Source organism: Phalaenopsis equestris, unplaced genomic scaffold (assembly GCF_001263595.1).
Source record: "Phalaenopsis equestris unplaced genomic scaffold, ASM126359v1 Scaffold000707, whole genome shotgun sequence".
NCBI classification, from domain to species: domain Eukaryota; kingdom Viridiplantae; phylum Streptophyta; class Magnoliopsida; order Asparagales; family Orchidaceae; genus Phalaenopsis; species Phalaenopsis equestris.
In genome coordinates, this window is record NW_018165147.1 from 146912 (window position 1) to 169043 (window position 22132).

The 22132-nt window shown below is 33.5% G+C and overlaps 1 protein-coding gene across 2 annotated transcripts in view; it reads left to right on the forward strand.

Annotated features, from left to right (window-relative positions):
• LOC110030369 (guanine nucleotide-binding protein subunit beta) overlaps positions 1-14815 on the forward strand; it is a 72469-nt gene extending 57654 nt beyond the window's left edge. The window contains exons 5-6 of one of the 2 annotated variants that reach the window (XM_020733043.1): positions 12943-13056; positions 14496-14815. In XM_020733043.1, the coding sequence (XP_020588702.1) occupies positions 12943-13056; positions 14496-14531 (150 nt within the window). In that variant the 3' untranslated portion in view covers positions 14532-14815. Of the gene's footprint in view, positions 1-12942; positions 13057-14495 lie in introns of those variants that run through there. The other variant, XM_020733044.1, reaches the window with a different exon arrangement.
• The last annotated feature ends 7317 nt before the right edge of the window (positions 14816-22132 follow it).

The window sequence follows — 22132 nt, forward strand, 5'->3', positions numbered from 1 at the left end:
ATCGGAAGATTTTTAAGAAGAAATTTAAACCTGAACAAGAAATTTCACTATATAATACAAGATTGAGATTGTGTCCAGGAAAACTAAAATTTAGATGCTTAGAATCATTTAAAGTGATTAAAGTCTATCATTATGGAACTGTTGTTATTAAAAATCCCAATGCTAGAAAAATATTTAAAATTAATGGACATCGTTTGAAACATTATTATGAATGACACATACATCAATTTAAAGAAGTTTTAATGTTAAGTCAACCAAACTAAACAAATGGTATGTTGGGCTGACGACGTTAAACCAAGCGTTTTGTGGGAGACAACCCATACTTTTATTATTATGTATTACTATTTAGTTTGTTAAGTGTCTTATATATTAGTAGATAATAATCTTACACAGTTGCATTTATTATAAATTAAGTCAAATGTTGGTATTAGAGGAAAATTTGTAATCGAATTGAATAAAAAATGAAAATCACAATTTTGGCCATTGGCGCCGACGACACCCTAGATAACGGACACCAACGCCGGCAGTGCCAATCGGCAGCGCCGACGGCGCCGAGTGGGGTTAGACGGTTTTAGACGAGTTTTGGCAGCTTTTGGCGCGATTTCACTTCATAATAACCACCGGGACAAGTTTAAGAAGGCCTAGAAACATCCTTGGACGCTTAGTAACTTCCTATTTTCGGATCTCATGGCTTCCAATTCCAGAAATACTTTAAGGTATAGAGTTTTCAACAAAAGAAAATTTATTAGTTTCGATGCACAGCGATTATACGATAAAATTATTACGAAGAGGAGATTGATCAAGGAAAGAAGATTTGTTAATCATTGAGTGATCAATCTTACTGGTCCGATTGATAAAATCATTCTGCAAAGGCGTTGGGAAATTCTGTGTTACACAACGTCTGCGGTTGTCGTACCTGTGGTGAAAGAGTTTTATGCAAACTTACATGAAATTACTCAAGGTGTTGTCTTCGTACGAGGTAAGGTTGTACCATTTACTCCTGCAAAGATTAGTGAATTGTATATGATAAACAACATTCAAATCAGTCATTATACAAATTTCATTCCTACACGAGATTTGATGCAATACGTGTATAATCTTCTGACCGATGAAAGTGATATATGGGAGATACGAGATGAAGGATATGTTAGTTTCTCCACTTCATTACTTAATCCAATTTTGAAGCAATGACATTTTTTTATTGCTGCAAAATTACTCCCAAGTATGAAAATTAGTTGAGTTACCAAAGTCCGTGTTATTTTCAATTACTGCATTCAAATGGAAAAACTCATTGATATAAAGTCTATTTTATTTAAATCTATTATGAGTATTATACTAATGGACTAATTTATGAACTTAGGCATCCATCTACCATCTTTTTGATTTGCAGTCAAGCCCAAGTTCCATATGAAAGTTGAGAAAAGACTTTAGTACCTTGGGAGCCCATGAATCCTATAAATGAGAATTATTGTGGAAATGGAAATGAAGTATTAGAAGTCATCATATATATCAATCTTCACATGCTTCAACTCCATTAATACCACCAACAGTTGGAAGTTCGCTTGCTTTGGAAAAGAAATTGAAGAAAATTGAAAGGGAACTTCAGAGTATTATGAATATAGTAGGAGATCTTAAATGCCTTTTTGATCACCTAGATTGGAGAATGAAAGAAAATTTTGATTACACTGGAACTTTTGAAGCAGGATTAGTTCGGATGTTTAAAGAAAAATGGTAGATCGAAGAAAATTTAACAGATCAATTTCTGTACCGACCTTTTAACAACTTATATGTTCATTACCAATCTATGAGAGATATCAGAGATTGAAAAAACACTGAAGAAGAGGCGTAATAATTGAAGACTTTAAATTCTCTATCTATTTTAGAACATTATATATATTTAGTGTATATGTGTGGATTTAATTTGGTTTGGTTTGCTTTTTGCTTTAGAATTCTGAACTTTGATTGTGTGTATAGTTTTGTGACAGTGTTTAATATTGTGGTTTGATTTCGACGCTGATTTATAATTAGTTTGTTTAATATGTGTGATTGTGTAATTAAAAATTGTGTTTGTAAAAAGTGTACTTTCATACATAAAAGTTAGTTTGTTGTTGTTTGTGAAAATTCGTGTTGGTGAAATGTTTTGTTTTATGAATATGAATTATTGTGAATTATTGTTAGATAAAAATTTGTGTTTAAAATACAAAAAATTTTGGAGTAAGTCAATAGGAAATTGAAAATCAAAGAAAATCAAAATATGAAATTTTCGGCCTTCAGCGCCGGCGGCACTAGAATCGCCGACGGCGCCCTCGACCCGACAGCAGATTTTAACTCTTAAAAATTCATAATTTTTACTATGGCCACAATTTTTACGCTGACCATTTTTACGCTCAAGTCATCTTCAAACTTCGGTTTAGGCGGCTAGAGCTTGATTGTGGTCGGTTTGAGGCGATTTAGAGGCTAAAAGACTTTGGATTTCATTTTCAGATTTCATCTTCCCTAGATAAGAGCTACATTTTAAACCAAAATTTTTTTATTTTCACTAAGGATTTATCTCACATTGCATGGATCCGAAAATATGAAAAAAATTTTGAGAAATTTTTGAGAAAATCTTTTGGTGATGAACTCTTATATAATGATTCGAAGTTTAAAATGTTTTACATTTTGATTTTTGGAACTTTAGAATTTATTCGGATTTTTCAAAATTTTCTAGATTTCCTATGACACCTAGATCGAGCAAAATGAAAGGAAAATATGACGAGCAGAGATTTGTTAGCTTTAGAATCAGTGCTCGATTTCATAGCATTTGTGAAAATAAGAAAGTAATTCAGGACCGAGGTTTTAAAAATCTAGAAGGAGAAGTTAAACATTTGATTATTGTTCGACATTGGGAAATTTTTGCTATTTTACTGTCGATGCGATAGCTGAGATTATAATGAAATTTTATGCCAACCTTCTTGAAGCTTTTGATGATTATGTATTTGTTCGTGGAAAAAGGGTAGAATTTACTCCGAAAAAAATAAATGAGTTTTATTCTGTAGAAGATGTGTATAGATCTCAGTATCATTCTTTTTCTTTTACAGATTAGGCTTTAGATGAAATTATTTATTTTCTGACTAGTGAGAAAGGGGCTTGGAAAATAAAAAATGGAGTTAAAGTTAACTTTCCCCGTACTAGTTTAAATGTAGTATCTAAGGCCTGACTCTATTTTATTTCTGGGAGGATGATTCCAACGAATCATCATAGTGAAGTGACCAAGGTTAGAGCTATCCTGAACTACTGTATTCAGCAAGTGATGGATATAAATGTAGGCTCTATCATTTATATGAACATTCGATCTATTGCTCTGGGAGAGACCACTGGCGGATTGACACACCCTGCTCTTATTCACACACTTTGTGAGCAGACATGAGTTGATTTCAGACCTAATGAGGAGAGAATTGAGCCTCAGAGACCCATTTGGTCTGCCAACATCAAGACTTATGAGTTTCATGTTGATTGGAGATCTGGAAGACAGATCAGAGATATTCCTTCTACTTCTAGAACCCCTAGTGAGCCTACTTCAAGTGACCCTAGCAACATGGAGTTGTTAGATCAGATGATGATACAACAGGGAGATAACAACTTATATGTTCATTACCAGTCTATGGGAGATATTAGAGGAGGAAAAAACACTGAAGAAGAGGCGTAATAATTGAAGACTTTAAATTCTCTATCTATTTTAGAACATTATATATATTTAGTGTATATGTGTGGATTTAATTTGGTTTGGTTTGCTTTTTGCTTTAGAATTCTGAACTTTGATTGTGTGTATAGTTTTGTGACAGTGTTTAATATTGTGGTTTGATTTCGACGCTGATTTATAATTAGTTTGTTTAATATGTGTGATTGTGTAATTAAAAATTGTGTTTGTAAAAAGTGTACTTTCATACATAAAAGTTAGTTTGTTGTTGTTTGTGAAAATTCGTGTTGGTGAAATGTTTTGTTTTATGAATTATTGTTAGATAAAAATTTGTGTTTAAAATACAAAAAATTTTGGAGTAAGTCAATAGGAAATTGAAAATCAAAGAAAATCAAAATATGAAATTTTCGGCCTTCAGCGCCGGCGGCACTAGAATCGCCGACGGCGCCCTCGACCCGACAGCAGAATTTAACCCCTAAAAATTCGCAATTTTTACCGTGGCGACCATTTTTACGCTCAAGTCATCTTCAAACTTCGGTTTAGGCGGCTAGAGCTTGATTGTGGTCGGATTTGAGGCAATTTAGAGGCTAAAAGATTTCAGATTTCATCTTCCCTAGATAAGAGCTACATTTTAAACCAAAATTTTTTTATTTTCACTAAGGATTTATCTCACATTGCATGGATCCGAAAATATGAAAAAAATTTTGAGAAATTTTTGAGAAAATCTTTTGGTGATGAACTCTTATATAATGATTCGAAGTTTAAAATGTTTTACATTTTGATTTTTGGAACTTTAGAATTTATTCGGATTTTTCAAAATTTTCTAGATTTCCTATGACACCTAGATCGAGCAAAATGAAAGGAAAATATGACGAGCAGAGATTTGTTAGCTTTAGAATCAGTGCTCGATTTCATAGCATTTGTGAAAATAAGAAAGTAATTCAGGACCGAGGTTTTAAAAATCTAGAAGGAGAAGTTAAACATTTGATTATTGTTCGACATTGGGAAATTTTTGCTATTTTACTGTCGATGCGATAGCTGAGATTATAATGAAATTTTATGCCAACCTTCTTGAAGCTTTTGATGATTATGTATTTGTTCGTGGAAAAAGGGTAGAATTTACTCCGAAAAAAATAAATGAGTTTTATTCTGTAGAAGATGTGTATAGATCTCAGTATCATTCTTTTTCTTTTACAGATTAGGCTTTAGATGAAATTATTTATTTTCTGACTAGTGAGAAAGGGGCTTGGAAAATAAAAAATGGAGTTAAAGTTAACTTTCCCCGTACTAGTTTAAATGTAGTATCTAAGGCCTGACTCTATTTTATTTCTGGGAGGATGATTCCAACGAATCATCATAGTGAAGTGACCAAGGTTAGAGCTATCCTGAACTACTGTATTCAGCAAGTGATGGATATAAATGTAGGCTCTATCATTTATATGAACATTCGATCTATTGCTCTGGGAGAGACCACTGGCGGATTGACACACCCTGCTCTTATTCACACACTTTGTGAGCAGACATGAGTTGATTTCAGACCTAATGAGGAGAGAATTGAGCCTCAGAGACCCATTGGGTCTGCCAACATCAAGACTTATGAGTTTCATGTTGATTGGAGATCTGGAAGACAGATCAGAGATATTCCTTCTACTTCTAGAACCCCTAGTGAGCCTACTTCAAGTGACCCTAGCAACATGGAGTTGTTAGATCAGATGATGATACAACAGGGAGATAGAATCAAAATCTGAGATTAACCAATGATTTTCTATGCACTGTATCAGTGTATAGAATTAAAATTGCTTCTCTTTGACACAATACATATTATGAACATTTATCTCATCTCATTTTACCATAGCCTCATTGTAGTGAGAAAAATGTTTTTTCACATAAGAATCTCCGTTACATAAATATAGGTAATAGATTAGTATTTATTGTTTTAAATTTTGCATATTTGATTTGATAATAGTTTAGAAATTTAATTTCGATTACATCTAAACAATTGAAATTAGTGACAGTGATTTGAATTGACTTTCTGTGAATTTCCTAGCAAATTTGTCATTTCCAATTTAAATCTTCCCCGTAGGATCGATATTTGGGGCTTAAATAGAAAGTTCATTATTACTTGATAAAGATACGTATACTTGCGTAGAATCCGAATATTAATTGATTATATTTAATTAAATTTTACACAATCTATCGCAACAAAAAAGTTGGATCACCAACTCAACCCGGAGAGCTTTCAAGTCCGTCACTTGGGCCCGGAGTATTTCTATGTCCACAAGCTTAGCCAGGAAAATTTCCACCTCAGTAACTTAGGGTTGAAGAACCTCCATATCTGCATATACAACTGCCAACTCCTCCCGAAGATCCGAGACGGTGGCTTTTTTTTGGAGGATAGCAACCCAAGCAACGGAGTCCATGGTCTCATCTATACGGTGAACTACGACCCATGAGACTCCCCGCGGCCGTCAGTTTCTCTCTCCAGGTAGGTTCAAAGGGGTGTTAAATCCGGAAGAGGCATTGGAGTGGATACCCCTTTGTCTGCGACTTAAACGGAAGGACCGACATGATCGTTGCTCGATTTGGCGTGCCACCTCTAGGCATTGAGAGTCAATGATATCCACGGTTTCCTCTGCAATAATTGAGCTGACGCTACAAAGGTAAATGAGAAGGCTGAATGAAAAAGAGTTACAAAAGTTACCGATCAATCAGTTTATTTCTGATGTACAGAAACTCTCTGCGACGAGAGAAGGCATACCATGATAAAGATCTTTCTCGTTTGGTGGTGGAGGAGGAACATCTTCCGCTGGTGAAGCCTCGGTTCGCATAGCCTCGTCGGCTAAGCGATGGAGCGATCATCTGCCATGGGAGGAGCATCACATTAAGTGGCCTTCAGAGCTGGAGGATGAAGCAGAGTGAAGTCTGGTGGCAGAACTTGCATAACCGCCCTCGAGGGATCTCCTTATTGAGACGGTAATTGGGTCGAATCTCGACGAAGTGGTAGAGGGTCCATACCTTTCCTCCCTTCCAACTCCTTGCCGGATGTGGTACTGAGTCAGACGGTTCACCAACCCCTTCCACACGAGGAAATTTTGTGGTTGGTTGCTTAACTAGTTTTATCGATTTAGCTGGCCTTTTTCTGCTGATCATTTTCCTCTCATCTCCTCCCCTCTTTCTCAGTCGGTTGCATCTCTCCGCCCACCTTTTCCTTAAGGAGTGGGCGGGAAGGGTCAGGTTTCCTTTTCTTTCGTTTGTTGCGGGGCAGGTTCTAAAAGTGGGAAGTCTAAAGGCTTTCAGTAAGGCTCCCTCACTTATTGGCATTTTGGCACGTGATATATTTCTTCGCTTAAGTGATCGACTCATAACAAGACGATGTGGGAAATGGGAAAAAGATATAGAGTTCTATTTATCATAAAAAAGGGTACAAAAATCAAGGGAATATAATTTATGATGATACTTTTTTACTGTTATGATCAGTCATGTTATTTAATTCTCTTATTCTTATGACAACTGTCACTCTTAAAGAAGTAAGAGAATCGGAGAATGAACTATGCACAACAAGAATGCTTCTCGACGAATCTCGAGGAGGTGATTGGAGACATTTTTGAAAAGCCCAAGGGCTAAATCTATTAAAATAAGAAAGATATATAAATGTTGTATGAGAGGGCCCAATAGAGGCACCCTATAGAGGCACCCTACCCATACGATACAACACACACAAACACCCCGAAAGAAAAAAATAAACAGGGAATCCAAAAAAAAAAAATGAAAGATACCAAAACCGCAGAAAATAAGTAGCTAGAGATGAGCCAATTTAGCCCTGCCTCTGCCTCTGCCTATGCCTCTGGGGCGAGATCCAGATAACAAATTGTTGAGCGCCGAGCCATTTTCTGAAGTAACCAAAATATCATCCATTAGGTTCCCAAGCTGAAGTTTCCCTCCAAACTTCTTCTGCCTTAAATAGACCTGTCATTCCTCCTCAGAAGACTGGCTCATCTGATCATTGTGTTGGTAAACAGAACGCCAAGCAGATAAAAGCTAATGAGCACCAGAAGAAGGATTGTCAACTATTGCAACGACTGTAGGTTCAAGTGTGAGGTGATTGAAGACATAAATAACATGGATTATGCATGATACGATCGATCAGTTTCATAGGCCGACTGAATGAAAAGAACGAACGACCTAAAAAATACCGAATGACCACATCAACACTTACTTTCAGGTAACTACCATCATGGAAATTATTAGTTACTCAGGATGTGACACATGACCGAAAGTAGATTGTTTGTCAAATTACATTGATTCACCCTCTACCCGATGAAACAATTATACTCAAGGATGATAGGTCTTCACATTCGATTTCCTCAGAATGAGCGATCGAAGATCATAAAGTCGACCAAAGGATGTTTGGTCGGCTGAATAAATCCTGGTCGACTGAACGAATTTCAAGAAACTAAATTGGTTTGTTATGAATGTAAAACAGTATTTAAGGCAGTTACAAAAATATAACGACGCTAACAACGGTTACGGGGTCAAAATAAATGTTATTCAATTACAAATGTGTAATTGTAATGACTTATTAATTATAGTAAAGTCCCATTTTTAAATGGGGACAATTATGTAATTTACCAGTTCCTGCTTATGAAATTTAAATAGAAAGATCATTTCCGAATGAAATTCTCACTAGAAATATAAGTGTTAATTTTTTTTTTCTTTCCCGCGGCTGATGCTCTATTCCTTGGGTGTGATCCACGAGACAATTTATGATCCAACAATTTTAAAACTCTCCACCACTCTGTCCTTGAATTCTCCCCCTGTTTTAATTGGCTGACGTTGTTCTCTATCTGATACTATATTAGAGTCTTCCTTTCCAAACACAAGGCCACTCCTATCAATTTTTCTTTTTCTTTCATTCCATTAATAACAAAATATCGCTCCACATGATAAACCAAACCATATGCATCCTCTCCTTCAAGTATTGACATTTTCAACATTCTTTTGTGTGAGTCGCCTTTCTAATTTCCTCAACCAAAGTTCATTCCACCTATGAGGCAGGGGTTATTTTCTCTTCATTTACCTATATTGATTTTCCTTCTTCCACAAGACAGACTTGCCCCATAATTAGCCCGCCCTTCCCCATAAACTTCTGAACTGCTTTCCACCTGGAAGGCTACCGTAGCAAAAGCACTGTAGCGGTTGGATACAACCCATCGTCGTGATCCGACCCACCGTAGTTTCCTATTCTTGGCAAAATCCTTCGAATCAATCTTCACTAACCTCAAATTGCATGTCATCCCATTCCTCCTACTGCTACTTTTTACAAACATCGAGATGTCGCACAATTCCCTCTAGATATTGCCACTCGAATCCCCTTCCGACTCCTTCGCTCGATCCCACCTGCAAAGTTGCACTATTCCTTTTAAGTTTTGCTGCTCGATTTTGCTCCTGATTCCTTGGCTCGATCTCATGTCTCCAAATCTGCCTAAAGCAGCGATGCTGCATTTATGTTGCAAAAATCTTTCAGATTGTTGTCGTTCGCGTCTGCTCCAGATGCCATCGCTTGATCCTGCGACGAGCAGGGGAGGTTTTGTGTGAACCTTCATGTTCTTCTTCATTATTTCTTCCAGAGCCATGAATCTCCACTCGATGGACGAGAACCTCTCTTTCATGGCTAAGAGGCGCTTCTCTATTTCAAGTCTAATTTGGCTCACATCTTTCTTTAATTCTCCTCCAAAGTCTATACTTTCTTGGCTGTCATTACTCCCAAGAAGATTTTCAATCATGAAGTGTAGAATCTTGTAAGTTTTAATCTCGTCGTTGGTTTCCTAGCTAGCTAAAATCACAAAGTTCATTCACGAAGGCGTTGCCGCCGATATGAATGTACATCGTGATCTGGTTTGCTTCCCAGCTAGGTTGAACACGATTGATTCACGACGGGCGGTCGTGTCAGAGATGCTTGTATGCTACGTTCCCTTCAGCTTCCTGCTTGGTCAAATTGTGATTATTTCTCGTCGGCGCCCACACATTGCTTAAACGCTAGAGACGTGGCTCATTGGATCAATTCTTGAAATTCTAATTTGTCGCCTCGATGATTTCTGAATGGCGGAGCGCAACGAAACGATATAAGACCAATTTGATAGGAATTTTCACAAAAAATTGGACAAAATAATATATATATATATATATATTCATCAACGCCAAACAATACAACCTGAATACATAAAAAAGATAAACACTTGCAATTTGAGAGGTGAGTGATCTCTTCTAAACCCTAACCCTAAAATTCAAGGCAACAATCATATATCCTCTAACCATAAACATATTATCCATATTTATACCCCATAGTAATAATTAATAAATGACTAAGTTGCTCTTTTAGTTTTACGCATAATAATTTGATAGTAATTTTCACAAAAATTAGGACAGAATACTATATATGTATATATATATATATTTCATCAACACCAAACAATACAACCTGAATACATAAAAAAGATAAACACTTGCAATTTGAGAGGTGGGTGATCTCTTCTAAACCCTAACCCTAAAATTCAAGACAACAATCATTTATCCTAACCATAAACATATTATCTATATTTATACCCCATAATAATAATTAATAAATGACTAAGTTGCTCTTTTAGTTTTACGCATAACATAATTTTCAAACTATTTTAACATTCTCGTGGTCGAGTCAGTGGAGTACGAGGGGAAGGATGCCGTAGGCGCCGATGTAACATAGCGTTGAAACGAAATGTCATGAAAGGGTTGAAGTCAGAAATTCGAGCAACACTTCGTCTTTTGATCTGTGAGGTTTGGGTGAAACTATGGAATTAATGGAATGGATTGAAGATAAAAATGCATTGGAATAGGCTAATAGGCACAACACAAGTGGATTATCATATCGAAATGCTACAACCACGATGATAGGATAGGAATAATGGGCTACGTCCAGGGGCGACATTCAAATGTCTTATAAAGGCGAGACTTGAAAGAAGTGAATCAATGGGTTATGTTTTTGGTGCGATGAGAAGTTTGCTCTAGAACATCGTTGCAAGGATCAGATCTTAAATGTTCACACAATGTGGGATGAGGAGGTTGAGGATCAAGAAATAGAAGAGGCTGTTGTGGTGGAGGAGGAACACCCTCAGTTGTGGGTGTGGACAATGTTTCATTGAACTCAGCGATGGGCTTAACATCAAGCCACACGATCAAACTTTTGGGACAGGTCAAAGTGCAGGACATGGTAGTTTTGATAGATAGTGGGACCCACTCACGACTTCATCTTTACTTAAATTGTGAAGCAATTGGGGCTTGTGATGGTTGGCAAGAAAATTTTTGGAGTCATGATGGGGACGACACAAGTGGAGAAGAGCAAAGAGTTTGTAAAGGGGTAATTTTAACACTGCAAGGTATTCAGATACTGGAGTTTCTTCCCTTTGACTAAGGGAACATTGACGTGATATTGGCCATTGATATTGGGCATGAAATGGTTGCAATCTTTAGGGGAGACTAAGATGAATTTGAGACTCTTGAAAATGAAGTTTCAGAAGGGAGACAGGATGGTGGTGCTTCGCGGTGACTTTAGTTTGTGCAAGAACCATGGTAGGGCAATACAAGATGCAGAGTTGAGATTCTTGATTGAGTTGCATAGTATGGAAGAGACACATGGCATCAATTTAATAGAGATTTTGACAATGATCCAACAACTGCAATAATTTGCAAATGCTTTTCAATTGCGACAGGGATTGCCGCCTTAGAGGGAACATGAATATGCAATAACCCAGAGATTGTACGTTTCTCCCATCGGTGTGTGCCATACTGCTTCTCTCAGGTATAGAAAGATGAGATCGAGAGATTGATTAGAGAGATATTGGAGGTCGGGATAATTCAACCTAGTGTGAACCCCTTCTCTAGCCCAATATTGCTAGTGAAGAAGGGTTGAAGTTAGCATTTTAGCGTGGATTATCGATGAATTAATGAGGAAATATACATGACAAATTTCCTATCTTGGTGATCGATGAGCTACTGATGAATTATTTGAGGCTGTGGTATTCTTAATGATTAATTTGAAGTCATGATACCATCAGATCTGAACATGGTCGATGAATGTGCACATATCTGTATTTCTAACTCATGTCACTATGAATTTCTAGTGAAATGGAAATGATTGCCTGATTATGACATCACATGAGAGTCATATAGCTTGCTTCAACAATAATTTTCTCTCTTTCACTTTGAGGATAATGTGTCTTTTTGGGAAGAAAGTAATGTTAGACCGGTGCCTACGATTCCGTCTACCTCGTACTCCACTGAGTCGACGTCGAGCCCGCCAAAATAGTTTGAAGACTTGTGTTATTCGTAAGACTAAAAGGGCAATGTAGTGATTTGTTAGTTATTATTTTGGGGTATAAAAGTATTTAGTATGTTTAGGATTAGGCGATATGTGATTATTATTTGGAACCATAGGGGTAGGGTTTGAGAGAGAGATCTCTTATCGCTCGAATTGTAGGTGTTTATCTTTTTTGTATTTAAATTGTGTTGTTTTGTGTGGTGAAGTAAAATATATTTTTTTGCCCTATTCACTGTGGAAGTTCATCTCTTTCCAATTAACTTGTTTAGCATTTCTTTCTCTAGGGCTATTAGCCTTTCATTATTCCTTTTTTTTTAAGATAACTTTATAGTGTCGCACTACTTTACCTGTACTTATAAAGATAAAAGCTAGAAGTGATCAATAATAGCTCATGATTTTTATTTTATTAAGCTCATTAAACTAAATAAAATTGTTTGGAAGCTGCTAGATGGCTCTTCCAATTGAATTGTTTAATGAATGGACATTTGACTGCTGAAATCATCAAATATGTTTTAGATCCTATTGACATGACTTATGCAACATCTAATTTTCATTCATAATTTTCATACCTCTGGATGGTGAATCAGTTATGCTTTTTGATGTTTTTTTACATTTAGTGATTAGTGGCCATATCGGAGAAAGAATTTAGAATGATGTCTATCTCATTTCAACGATAAGTGCCATAAACTTTCCGTAGGCTGAGATTCTTCTCGCTGAGCTTTATTTAATTGTGGTCTTTTGTTGAGAATACATCAAGTGTTCTAATCCATTAGCTTTTTTGTTGCTTACACCCACTATATTTATATATTTATTTATTTAATCGGAGACTTCTGTCAGTTATTTAATGAAGATATAATATTTGGGTAGAAGGCTTCATCTCTGTTTAATATTTTCTTCTTTATTGGCTCAGGTAGTTCTCAACTTGGGGTCTCTGCAGAACTCACATGAGGGTACTATAAGTTGTCTAGGTTTGTCTTCCGATGGCAGTGCCTTGTGCACAGGAAGCTATGACAAAAAACTGAAGGTCAGCAGTTATTATTTTGCAATAAGATTGATTTTATTGCCCATGACCATGGGTGTATTTTTTCTTTTTTTTTTCTTTTTCCATCTCTTTTTCCTTTTTGTATATAATGATGACCATGAATGTGTTTTACCGTATTATATATTGCTAAAACCCAACTTTTACTTTGTTGATTCATTTTCAAATTTTATGGCATTATGATATCAATGGCATGAAATGATTTTGCTTATGAGGTTTATTTTTTCCACTTGAGTTTATCTGATTCCGCAAGCTTTTGTTAACAATCCATCATTCATGTTATTTAGATTTTATGGAAATGTTGTCAGATTTCGAACATTTAGCTTTCTGTAATTGTAAACTCTTAATTTATATGAGCCCTGCCCCCAAAAAGATGTAATGGCCTGCTTCACTTAAGCCAGGTCTTCCATGGATGCTTTGCCGCATTAGCCAGAATGTGATTCAGTGATGGGCTGTGAACTCCAATCCTGAACGAACTCTACCTCAGCTCAAAGCCATTCGATCTAATCTCCAAAATTGATTTTGTCCTTGGATAGGATGATTCGATTCAATCCAGATTTAGTTAATTCTGGCTTCTTTATTAATGGGACAAACTTTGTTTATTGGTCTTGTATTTTCAAGACAAATTATTAGTTTGGCTTATAAATAAGTTCGATAGGCGCATAAATGCATTCATGAACTTCTAAATTTATTAATGAGAAAAAGATTGAATTGGTTTCACTACTATTGTGGGGGGTTGTTTTAGTTCTAGACTTTGTGAGACCTCATCTGAGTTAAAATAGTTGTCATATAAATTTACGGAAATTGATGTTAATTCTATAAAAAAATTAAGGTGTTCTAGAAAAAAATATTTTTTTTCTTCATTTTTTATTAAATCTAGATTTTAAAATAGTATTTTTTAATTTTTTTGTGTGTTGCAGCTAATTTTATATTCAATAGAAGTGGTTTGAGATTGTATATGTTGCTGAGCAAGCTAGTTTTTTTTTAATGAATAATTTTATTTATCTTGATTCATTGTAAGAATATTAAACTCAATTTATTTTTTTACGAAGGAATCAAGAAAATCAAAATGTCAAGTAAGACTATTTATTTTAAAAAATTAACTAGGTTTGCAACCCGATCTCAATTTCACTTATGCAGTCTGTGAAGTTAGCTGTTATATATGAGGAAATAAGTTTATTAGAAAGTTTGATTTATTAAAATATTCAAGAAGAAAATATGTTATCCTGAAACAACATTCTTGCTTTTAACATCATTAACTACAATTTTCTTTAATTGATATGAAGGATTATTTTAGCTCATATTTAGAGAGTCCAGAGACTAAGTCGGACATTTTTTACTATTTCAAAACCTTTGATATTGGACAGACAGATGAGCCTTTTATCTTTAAATTCTGTAATATCTGCATTTGTTTCTGGTGGCAGATCTGGGCCTTTGGAGGACACAGAGAAGTCATTTAATCGACCGTTGGATTTTCAGCTAATGATGGCCTATTATTTAGTAAGCCTTCCATTTGCTTCAGGGCTCCTAATGAAATTCCATTTGCAAGCATAGAAGTATTCGTACCAAATGTCCTAGTTGGTGTAAAATTTGTACTAATTATGCTTATTGCAACATTCGCTGTTTTACATTGTGAATTATTCTTGTCAAGATGCTCGTGCTGTTTTTGTTTGTTTCCGCAGAAATTGTAAGTTGTACCAGCAGCGTACTTTTACATTAGAGGAATCTTTTAATTTATCTAGTATTGTGACTTAGTTTTATTCAGTCAATTCTATTTGTTTTCTTTGCTGAATGATAAGTTATATGGACATATATATCTTATTATTATTATTTAAAATTTTTTTCTTGCTATTTATTCGTAATATTTTCAGACGGGTACCCAGATCCTTAATTTTGATGGAATTTCTTTCTATTGTTTTCTTTTGCTCCATCTTAATGATGGAATTTTAATATGTATATTATTATGAGATGAAATAAAAATATTGTGAGTCATTTCTATCGAATCGCACTACCTTTAATTTTGCTAACTTTGACCTTTTTTGCTCACTACTTCCATCAGACCTTAAAACAGCCTATATGTATGACATAGGTTCTATGCCGTTGACCAAATTGAGAGAATAAATCAATTATTTTTATCTAATTATTTCTAGTCAAATTGTAATTCAAATATTAAAATTTATAATGAATTTTAAGCATTTAAATTTTGAACAAATTTGTTGATTAATTACTTTAGTGAATGAAAATTGTAGAGTAAATTTCGGTAATATATGAAAATATAACGAATACAACTAGATAGATGATGAAATTAGTACCACATTGTTTTAATGTGCTTAGTCACATTAAGCTGTTAGAAAAATGGTTAAAAAATTATTTCTTTCAGATAAATTAAATAGCAGCATACTTTTTTTATTCATGCTGCAAAGCAGCATAAATATTTATAAATGTCTATTTATAAAATATTCAGATCATTAGTGAATTTAGTCAAATTTTTTTCCTTGGATAATAAATAAATATAATGGAAAATTTTTATTTAATGCACCCACAAATTTAATATGCTTTCTAATACACAACACAAGGCAATTGACTTTAGCATTAGATAAATTCAAAGCGAAAAAAATAAAATAAAACGATCAATTAAGTATTTCGATTGGGAATTTAATCTCTTCATATTATATATGTTGTGTCTGCAAAAGTGAAAGAATGGATAGATCAGAATTGGTTCTACAAGTATTTAGAGTTTTTTTATTTTTTCCTTTTTTGATTGAGAATTTCTATATTTTTTTTATTTTAAAGCGCCAAATTAATATTGAACCACAAGCAAGTTAGTGATTACTTAATCTGCAGTTTCCAAACCCTTGCTGTTCGTTTGGGATCAATTTTATTTTGGGGCATTTACATACATACCACCAAATTCTTATGTATTTAAGTATCTAATACCTAAACTCTAATTATTATATTGCTACTGTCAAAATCTTTAATATCTCATTAAAAAATATTTCTATTTTAACTTTTAAAATATGAAATACACATTTTCATGCAGCGGAAGGTGGCATCTATATAGAACTTGAAGTTTTGAGTGTTAGAGTGGTATGTATGTAAATCTTCCTTTTATTCTTTGTTTCTTAAATCAAATTAACATGTTTTTGAAAACATTCAAAACATTTGTTGGTATTTTTAACATTATTAAAAATAAATATTCTTTATAAAAATAGCCAAACATATTTTGCTTCAAATCATACAAAAATAAGAAAAAAATTAAAAATATAAAATAAAAATGAAAAAAAAAACACTCAAAATAACTTTTAGGTATTTTTAACATTGTTGACAATAAATATTTTTCAATTAAATAGACAAATATGTTGTTTCAAATCATAACAAAAACAAAATGAATAAAAATATAGAATAAAAAATAAAAGAAAAAAGCAGTCACAAAAGTCCCTACAAAATGCACCCAAAAAATGTTTTAACAAATTAATTAAATACCAGATTAAATGGAATTATGTGATTTTGTTGCCATCATAGAGAATCAGAATGAAACCAAAATGACTGATGGTTGCGGTCAAGCAAGTAGCATTCAAATTCAATGTTTGGTTAAACTTAAAAAAAAGCAAATTTCATATAAAAATGCTCAGATAATCAGACTTAAAATTTAGGAGCTGATAAGAATATGCCAAGCCAGTTTGGGTTATTAATCGTAGAACATGGCGATTTATGAAATTTTGATCAACTTTGTCATCATTCTTTGCAACTTAATTGAATCTATGTCAATCTTTATTATAAAACAATAGGTCATACTAATCAGAATCCATTGCAGCATTAATCAAGAGCTATTACGCTTGTAACTGGAAGCAAGAGCACAAAATACTCAGATGAAGATCTTAATAAAGAATGAAATCTCAACTTCTGTTTTATTTCTTGTTTAATAATAATCAATTTATGGATGGTGTGTTTGTAGCCAAGTATGCTTGTAGATTTATAACAGTTTGATCAATACAACGTCACTATTAAGTATGAAAATAGAGTCATTTCTCTAATACAAGATGAAGCAAATTTCACAAATAAAAATTACAAAATGCATTCAAGAATAAAGAACAATTTCTTTTGCTCAGAAATAGAATCAGACAAATCAAAGAATGCAACGCAAAGCACGGGGGGGGATATTCTGTTTAAGTACTAACTGTGCCTTCTAATTACTGTAAAAACTACGCAAGTTCTACCATAGTATGTTTTTTAGTGTTTCAAGCTTTCTAAGGATAAGTCTCTCCTTATCGACTTACTATAACTAGCTTCTATTCTTCCACCCAAATAAAGTATGAATGCAGTATCACAAAATCCTCAAAAGTCATTCCATTTTTAGTGTTAAAAATTAAATATATGATTTTCTAAATTATGTTTATACACTTTTAGTGAAAAAAAATTAAAATTAAAAATATGTTCAATAATTTATCAAATAATCTAAACTTTAAACTACCTAAGCCCATTAAACTAGAATTAGTGGGAAGAGACAAGAAACCTAATTATCATTCATACCAAAGATGTTGGACTGTACAATAGAAGTATTTCATATTCAAAGAATAGCTTGATTGGAATCATAAGGATGAAACCATAATTTTTCTTAAGGAATAGCTAAAGGAGCCAAAATAAGTATCTGTCAGTGTTGTCTTCAGTGAAGACATGGAACTGCTTAACCACTATACAAAAGAAGAAGACTGGAATAATGTCCATCCAATACCTCCGAAAAGAACATCAACCAACACCAAAAGTTCTTCTCATAGACTCCTGAAGAAGCTCAAAGATCCCCGAAAGTATAGTTGTGTAAAATTAATAAAGTTGACTCCGCTTTGCAGGGATGCGGATGCCAAAAACATGATTCGTTATTTATGAATAAAAAATTGAAGCAATTTATGTTGGAATTCTACACAAGTTACACATCGTTATCAAGTAATGTAGGATTAAGTAATACAAGACTTTTCGTTTAAGCCACAAATATCGATCCCACGAGGAAGGTTTAGATTTTAAATGAAATTTAAATTAGTAAATTCACAACAATAAGGAAAATCTACTACACTAATTCCAAATATTTAATGTGCGATCAAAACTAAATTATCAACTACTAACAAAATTGTAAAGCAAAGCTAAACAATAAGTATCAAACTATGTTTTTGTGATGAAGTTATCCAATATGAGAAAACATCTTTCCCACTACAACGAGTTTTTGGTTAATGAGAGAAATAAATGATTTGAATTTGTATTGTGCCAAATAAGAACAATTTTAATTCTCTACCCTTAGTCAAGAGTTATACAGAATCGTTGGCTAATCCAGGTTTAGTTTCTAAATCCGTGGTTAGTGATATACTTAAAATATATAGTGCTTTTAGACACATTTTTATACCTATTTTTTGGATATTGCGCTTTAGTGGAAGGTATTTTTGTGTTTTTCTTGCAGATACAAATAAAAAGGACAAAAATGCTTAAAGGAGTGAAAAATGATCAAATTTGGAGCAAAAAGGTGAAAAATGTGCAAATGAGTTTTGGTGCCTAAGCGCTAGATCCGGCGCTTATCCGCTAGTTAAACAGAGAAGGCCGCGCCTAAGCGCCAGTGGTCCCGCGCTTAAGCGCCAGTGGAAGTTACTAGACGAGTAAAGTCGGTTTTTGCAAATTTTGAAGAGGGTTTTAAGACACTCATTGGCTTAATAGGTGGTTATACCCACACAGGACAAAAATTATCATGAAAGAATGCATCTCTTGGGAAAATACATCGAATCTAGACATATTTTGAAGAGTTTCCAAAGCACCTCTTAGAAAGCTATAAAAGAAAGAAGAGAGGACTTTAAAAAGAGTCCTGAAAATACTTGGAAAATTTTGAAAGTTCATCAATTTAGGGAGTTAGTTCGGAGAGATTTTCAGGCACTACTTTTACTTTTATTTTATCCTTTTGTTAGTTTATTTTGAGTGATTGTAAAGAGAAGAGATTCAAATGAACTTCAAGAGTTTGGTGGAGAACTTGAGATAAGTTTTTATCGTTTTGCTTTGAGACTACTTTGGTTTTAATTGAGACTTGTTGGTTTGACATTGATTTCTACTTTTAAACTAAAGTGTGGTTTTATTTTCTCCATGGATTCTAAGTAGTTTTCTTTAACTTTCTTCTTAAAATGATAAGTAATTAAGATTTGGATAGAAGTTGTGGAGAGTATTGATCCTTAATGTTGGAAGAAGTTGTGATGATTTAAATCCATGCACTTCATTTACTTCTTGATTTGGCCAATCCAGAAGTTAAAATATGTTGTGAGAACATGTAAGAACCGGGCTGGTATTGTCTCAGTCAATAATTGGAAAGAATCACATGAGGTTGTATGAATGAGAATGTAGTTCATATGATTGAGTTCAAATAAATAGGAAAATATTCATTGAAGGGTGCAGAGTTAGAGGACTTTAAAGTGACATGTTAAAACCCCCAACTTGGTTTATTATTTTAGGTTTTGATACGAGATGTTAGCCCCCAGGTGAAGGGAATTGAGGGAACTCTAGAGTGAGAGCTAGTATCTTCTTTGCCTAGCCGGTCTTTAGAACTATTCAAACTTTAAATTAGCCAATTTTCTTTATAGCAAATCTAGTAAGGGTAAAGAATATTATTGCTCCTTTTTGGCACAACACAATTTGCATACTTCCGCAACAAAATTCCTATGCTTATTACTTATTCATGATATGAAGAAAGATATTTTTCTTATTAAGTGCTTTTCATTTACAAAACTCGAGTTATCTTTTTAAGTTGTTACTCTTTCGTCAAAATATCAAAAATACCAAAAATATTTGAATTTTTATTACTGCAAAATATATTCAGGTTAAGTATTTGTCTTTTTAAAAATAGAAAATTTTCTAAAAGTGCAAATTATATAAATTCCCTGTGGGTTCGATATTCAAGTCTTAATAAAAAATTCCTATATTACTTGATAAACATAAGTATACTTGCGTAGTATCTCAATATATATAAATTAAAAGTTAAATTCTTATTTTTCTTAAGGATCAAGTTTTTGGTTTTTTTGTAAAGTAAGGAAATATAAGTGAAATATAATCTGAATTATTGTTGTACTTTGCATATTAACAGTATCAAGGGATCAAGTTTTTGGAGCTGTTGCTAGATAATCGAAAGCAAAATTTCTATTTTTAGAAATTCTTATTTAAACTTTAAGTTATCTTATCTTATTTTGTTTTGTTTTGTTTATTTTATTATATGTTAGTATATGCGTAGTTTAGGTTCTGAAAGACTAGTGCCCTATGATTCTAAATTAGAAAGAACTATTAGAAAATTCAGAAAAACTAAAAAAATTATAAATTTTGAAAAATCCAAAAAAATTATAGAAATGGCAGACCAAAATAATCAAAATGCTGAAATTCATCAAGAGTTTAGACCTTTAAGAGATTATGCCAACCCTATTGTAGATGAACTTCATTGTAGTATTCAAAAACCTACTGTAGTAGCTAGTTCATTTAAACTTAAACCTGTTAATATCCAAATGGTATCAAATAATCAGTTTGAGGGATCACCAACTGAAGATCCAAATTTACATCTTGCTAATTTTCTAGAATTGTGCGCTACATTTAAATATGATGGTGTATCAAATGATGCCATAAGACTTAGGTTATTTCCTTTTTCACTGAGGGATAAAGTTAAGATGTGGTTGAATTTGTTAGCACCTGGATCTACCAAAACTTGGGGTGATTTAGCACAAAAATTCCTTGCTAAATATTTTCCAGCATAAAAGATTACAAAGCTTAAAAAAAATATTACATCTTTTAATCAGTTTGAAGAGTAATCTATTTATGAACCATGGGAAAGATTTAAAGAACTCTTAAGAAAGTGTCTACACCATGCTATACCAGATTGGTTAATAATTCAAACTTTTTATAATGGATTAGTTGGATCTCTTAGATTAATTATCGATGCTGTTGCTGGTGGTTCTTTGATGTCAAAACCATTTCATGACGCCTACGCTTTAATTGAAGAAATGGCTACTAACAATTTTCAATGGCCAGCTGAGAGGGTAAATTCTAAAAAAGTAGCTAACATTCATGAATCTGATGCATTTACCATGTTAGCAAATCAAGTTGCTACAATTTCAAGGAAGTTAGACCAATTTGGAATGAATATTTCTCAACCAATTTCCATGATTGAAGAGAATTCATTAGGCCAAATGAGAATTGCAATGATTAAAGAGAATACATTAGGCTAAATGATAGATTGTCAAGCATCATTTAAAACTTTGAATGCCATAAATAATAAAAAAAAACCTATATTCAAACTATTATTACCCAGGTTGCAAGAACCATCTTAACTTTAACTAGAATAATACTTCGGGCGGTAATCAACATTGGGGGAACAAGAAAATAAACCAATTGGGAAATTGGATCAACCAAGTTAATAGTAATTATAGACCTACTTATCCTCCAATTTTTAATAGTAATCCACAATTTAAGGAGAAAAAGTTGTCTATAGAAGAAGTGGTGTTAGAAATGAGAAATTAGAGAAAATCAATTATAAAGTTAAGGAGCTACAATTAGAAATATTGAGAATCAACTTGGGCAAATAGTAAATTCATTAAGTAATAGAGATCCCAAGGAACACTTCCTAGTAATACTGAATCAAATCCAAAAGACCAAAATAAAGAATAAGTAAAAGCCGTTCAACTTAGAAGCGGAAGAGAGTTAGAAGGTCGGGTTCAAAAAGAAATTGAAGTAGAGAGAGAAGAAATTGAAGAATCAAAAGAGGACACTCCAAATAATTCTAAGAGACCTATTTCTCTGCTGAAAGTTGATTTGGAAAAACCACCACCTCCATTTCCTCAGAGACTTTGTCAGCAGAAGTTGGATAAGCAATTTTTAAAATTTCTAGAAATATTTAAGAAGCTTACTATTAATATTCCATATGCTGAAGCCTTAGAACAAATGTCAAGCTATGTAAAGTTTATGAAGGATATTCTCAACAGAAAAATGAAGTTTGAAGATAATGAGACTGTTGCACTTAGTGAAGAGTGCAGTGTGATAATTCAGATAATTCAGAAGA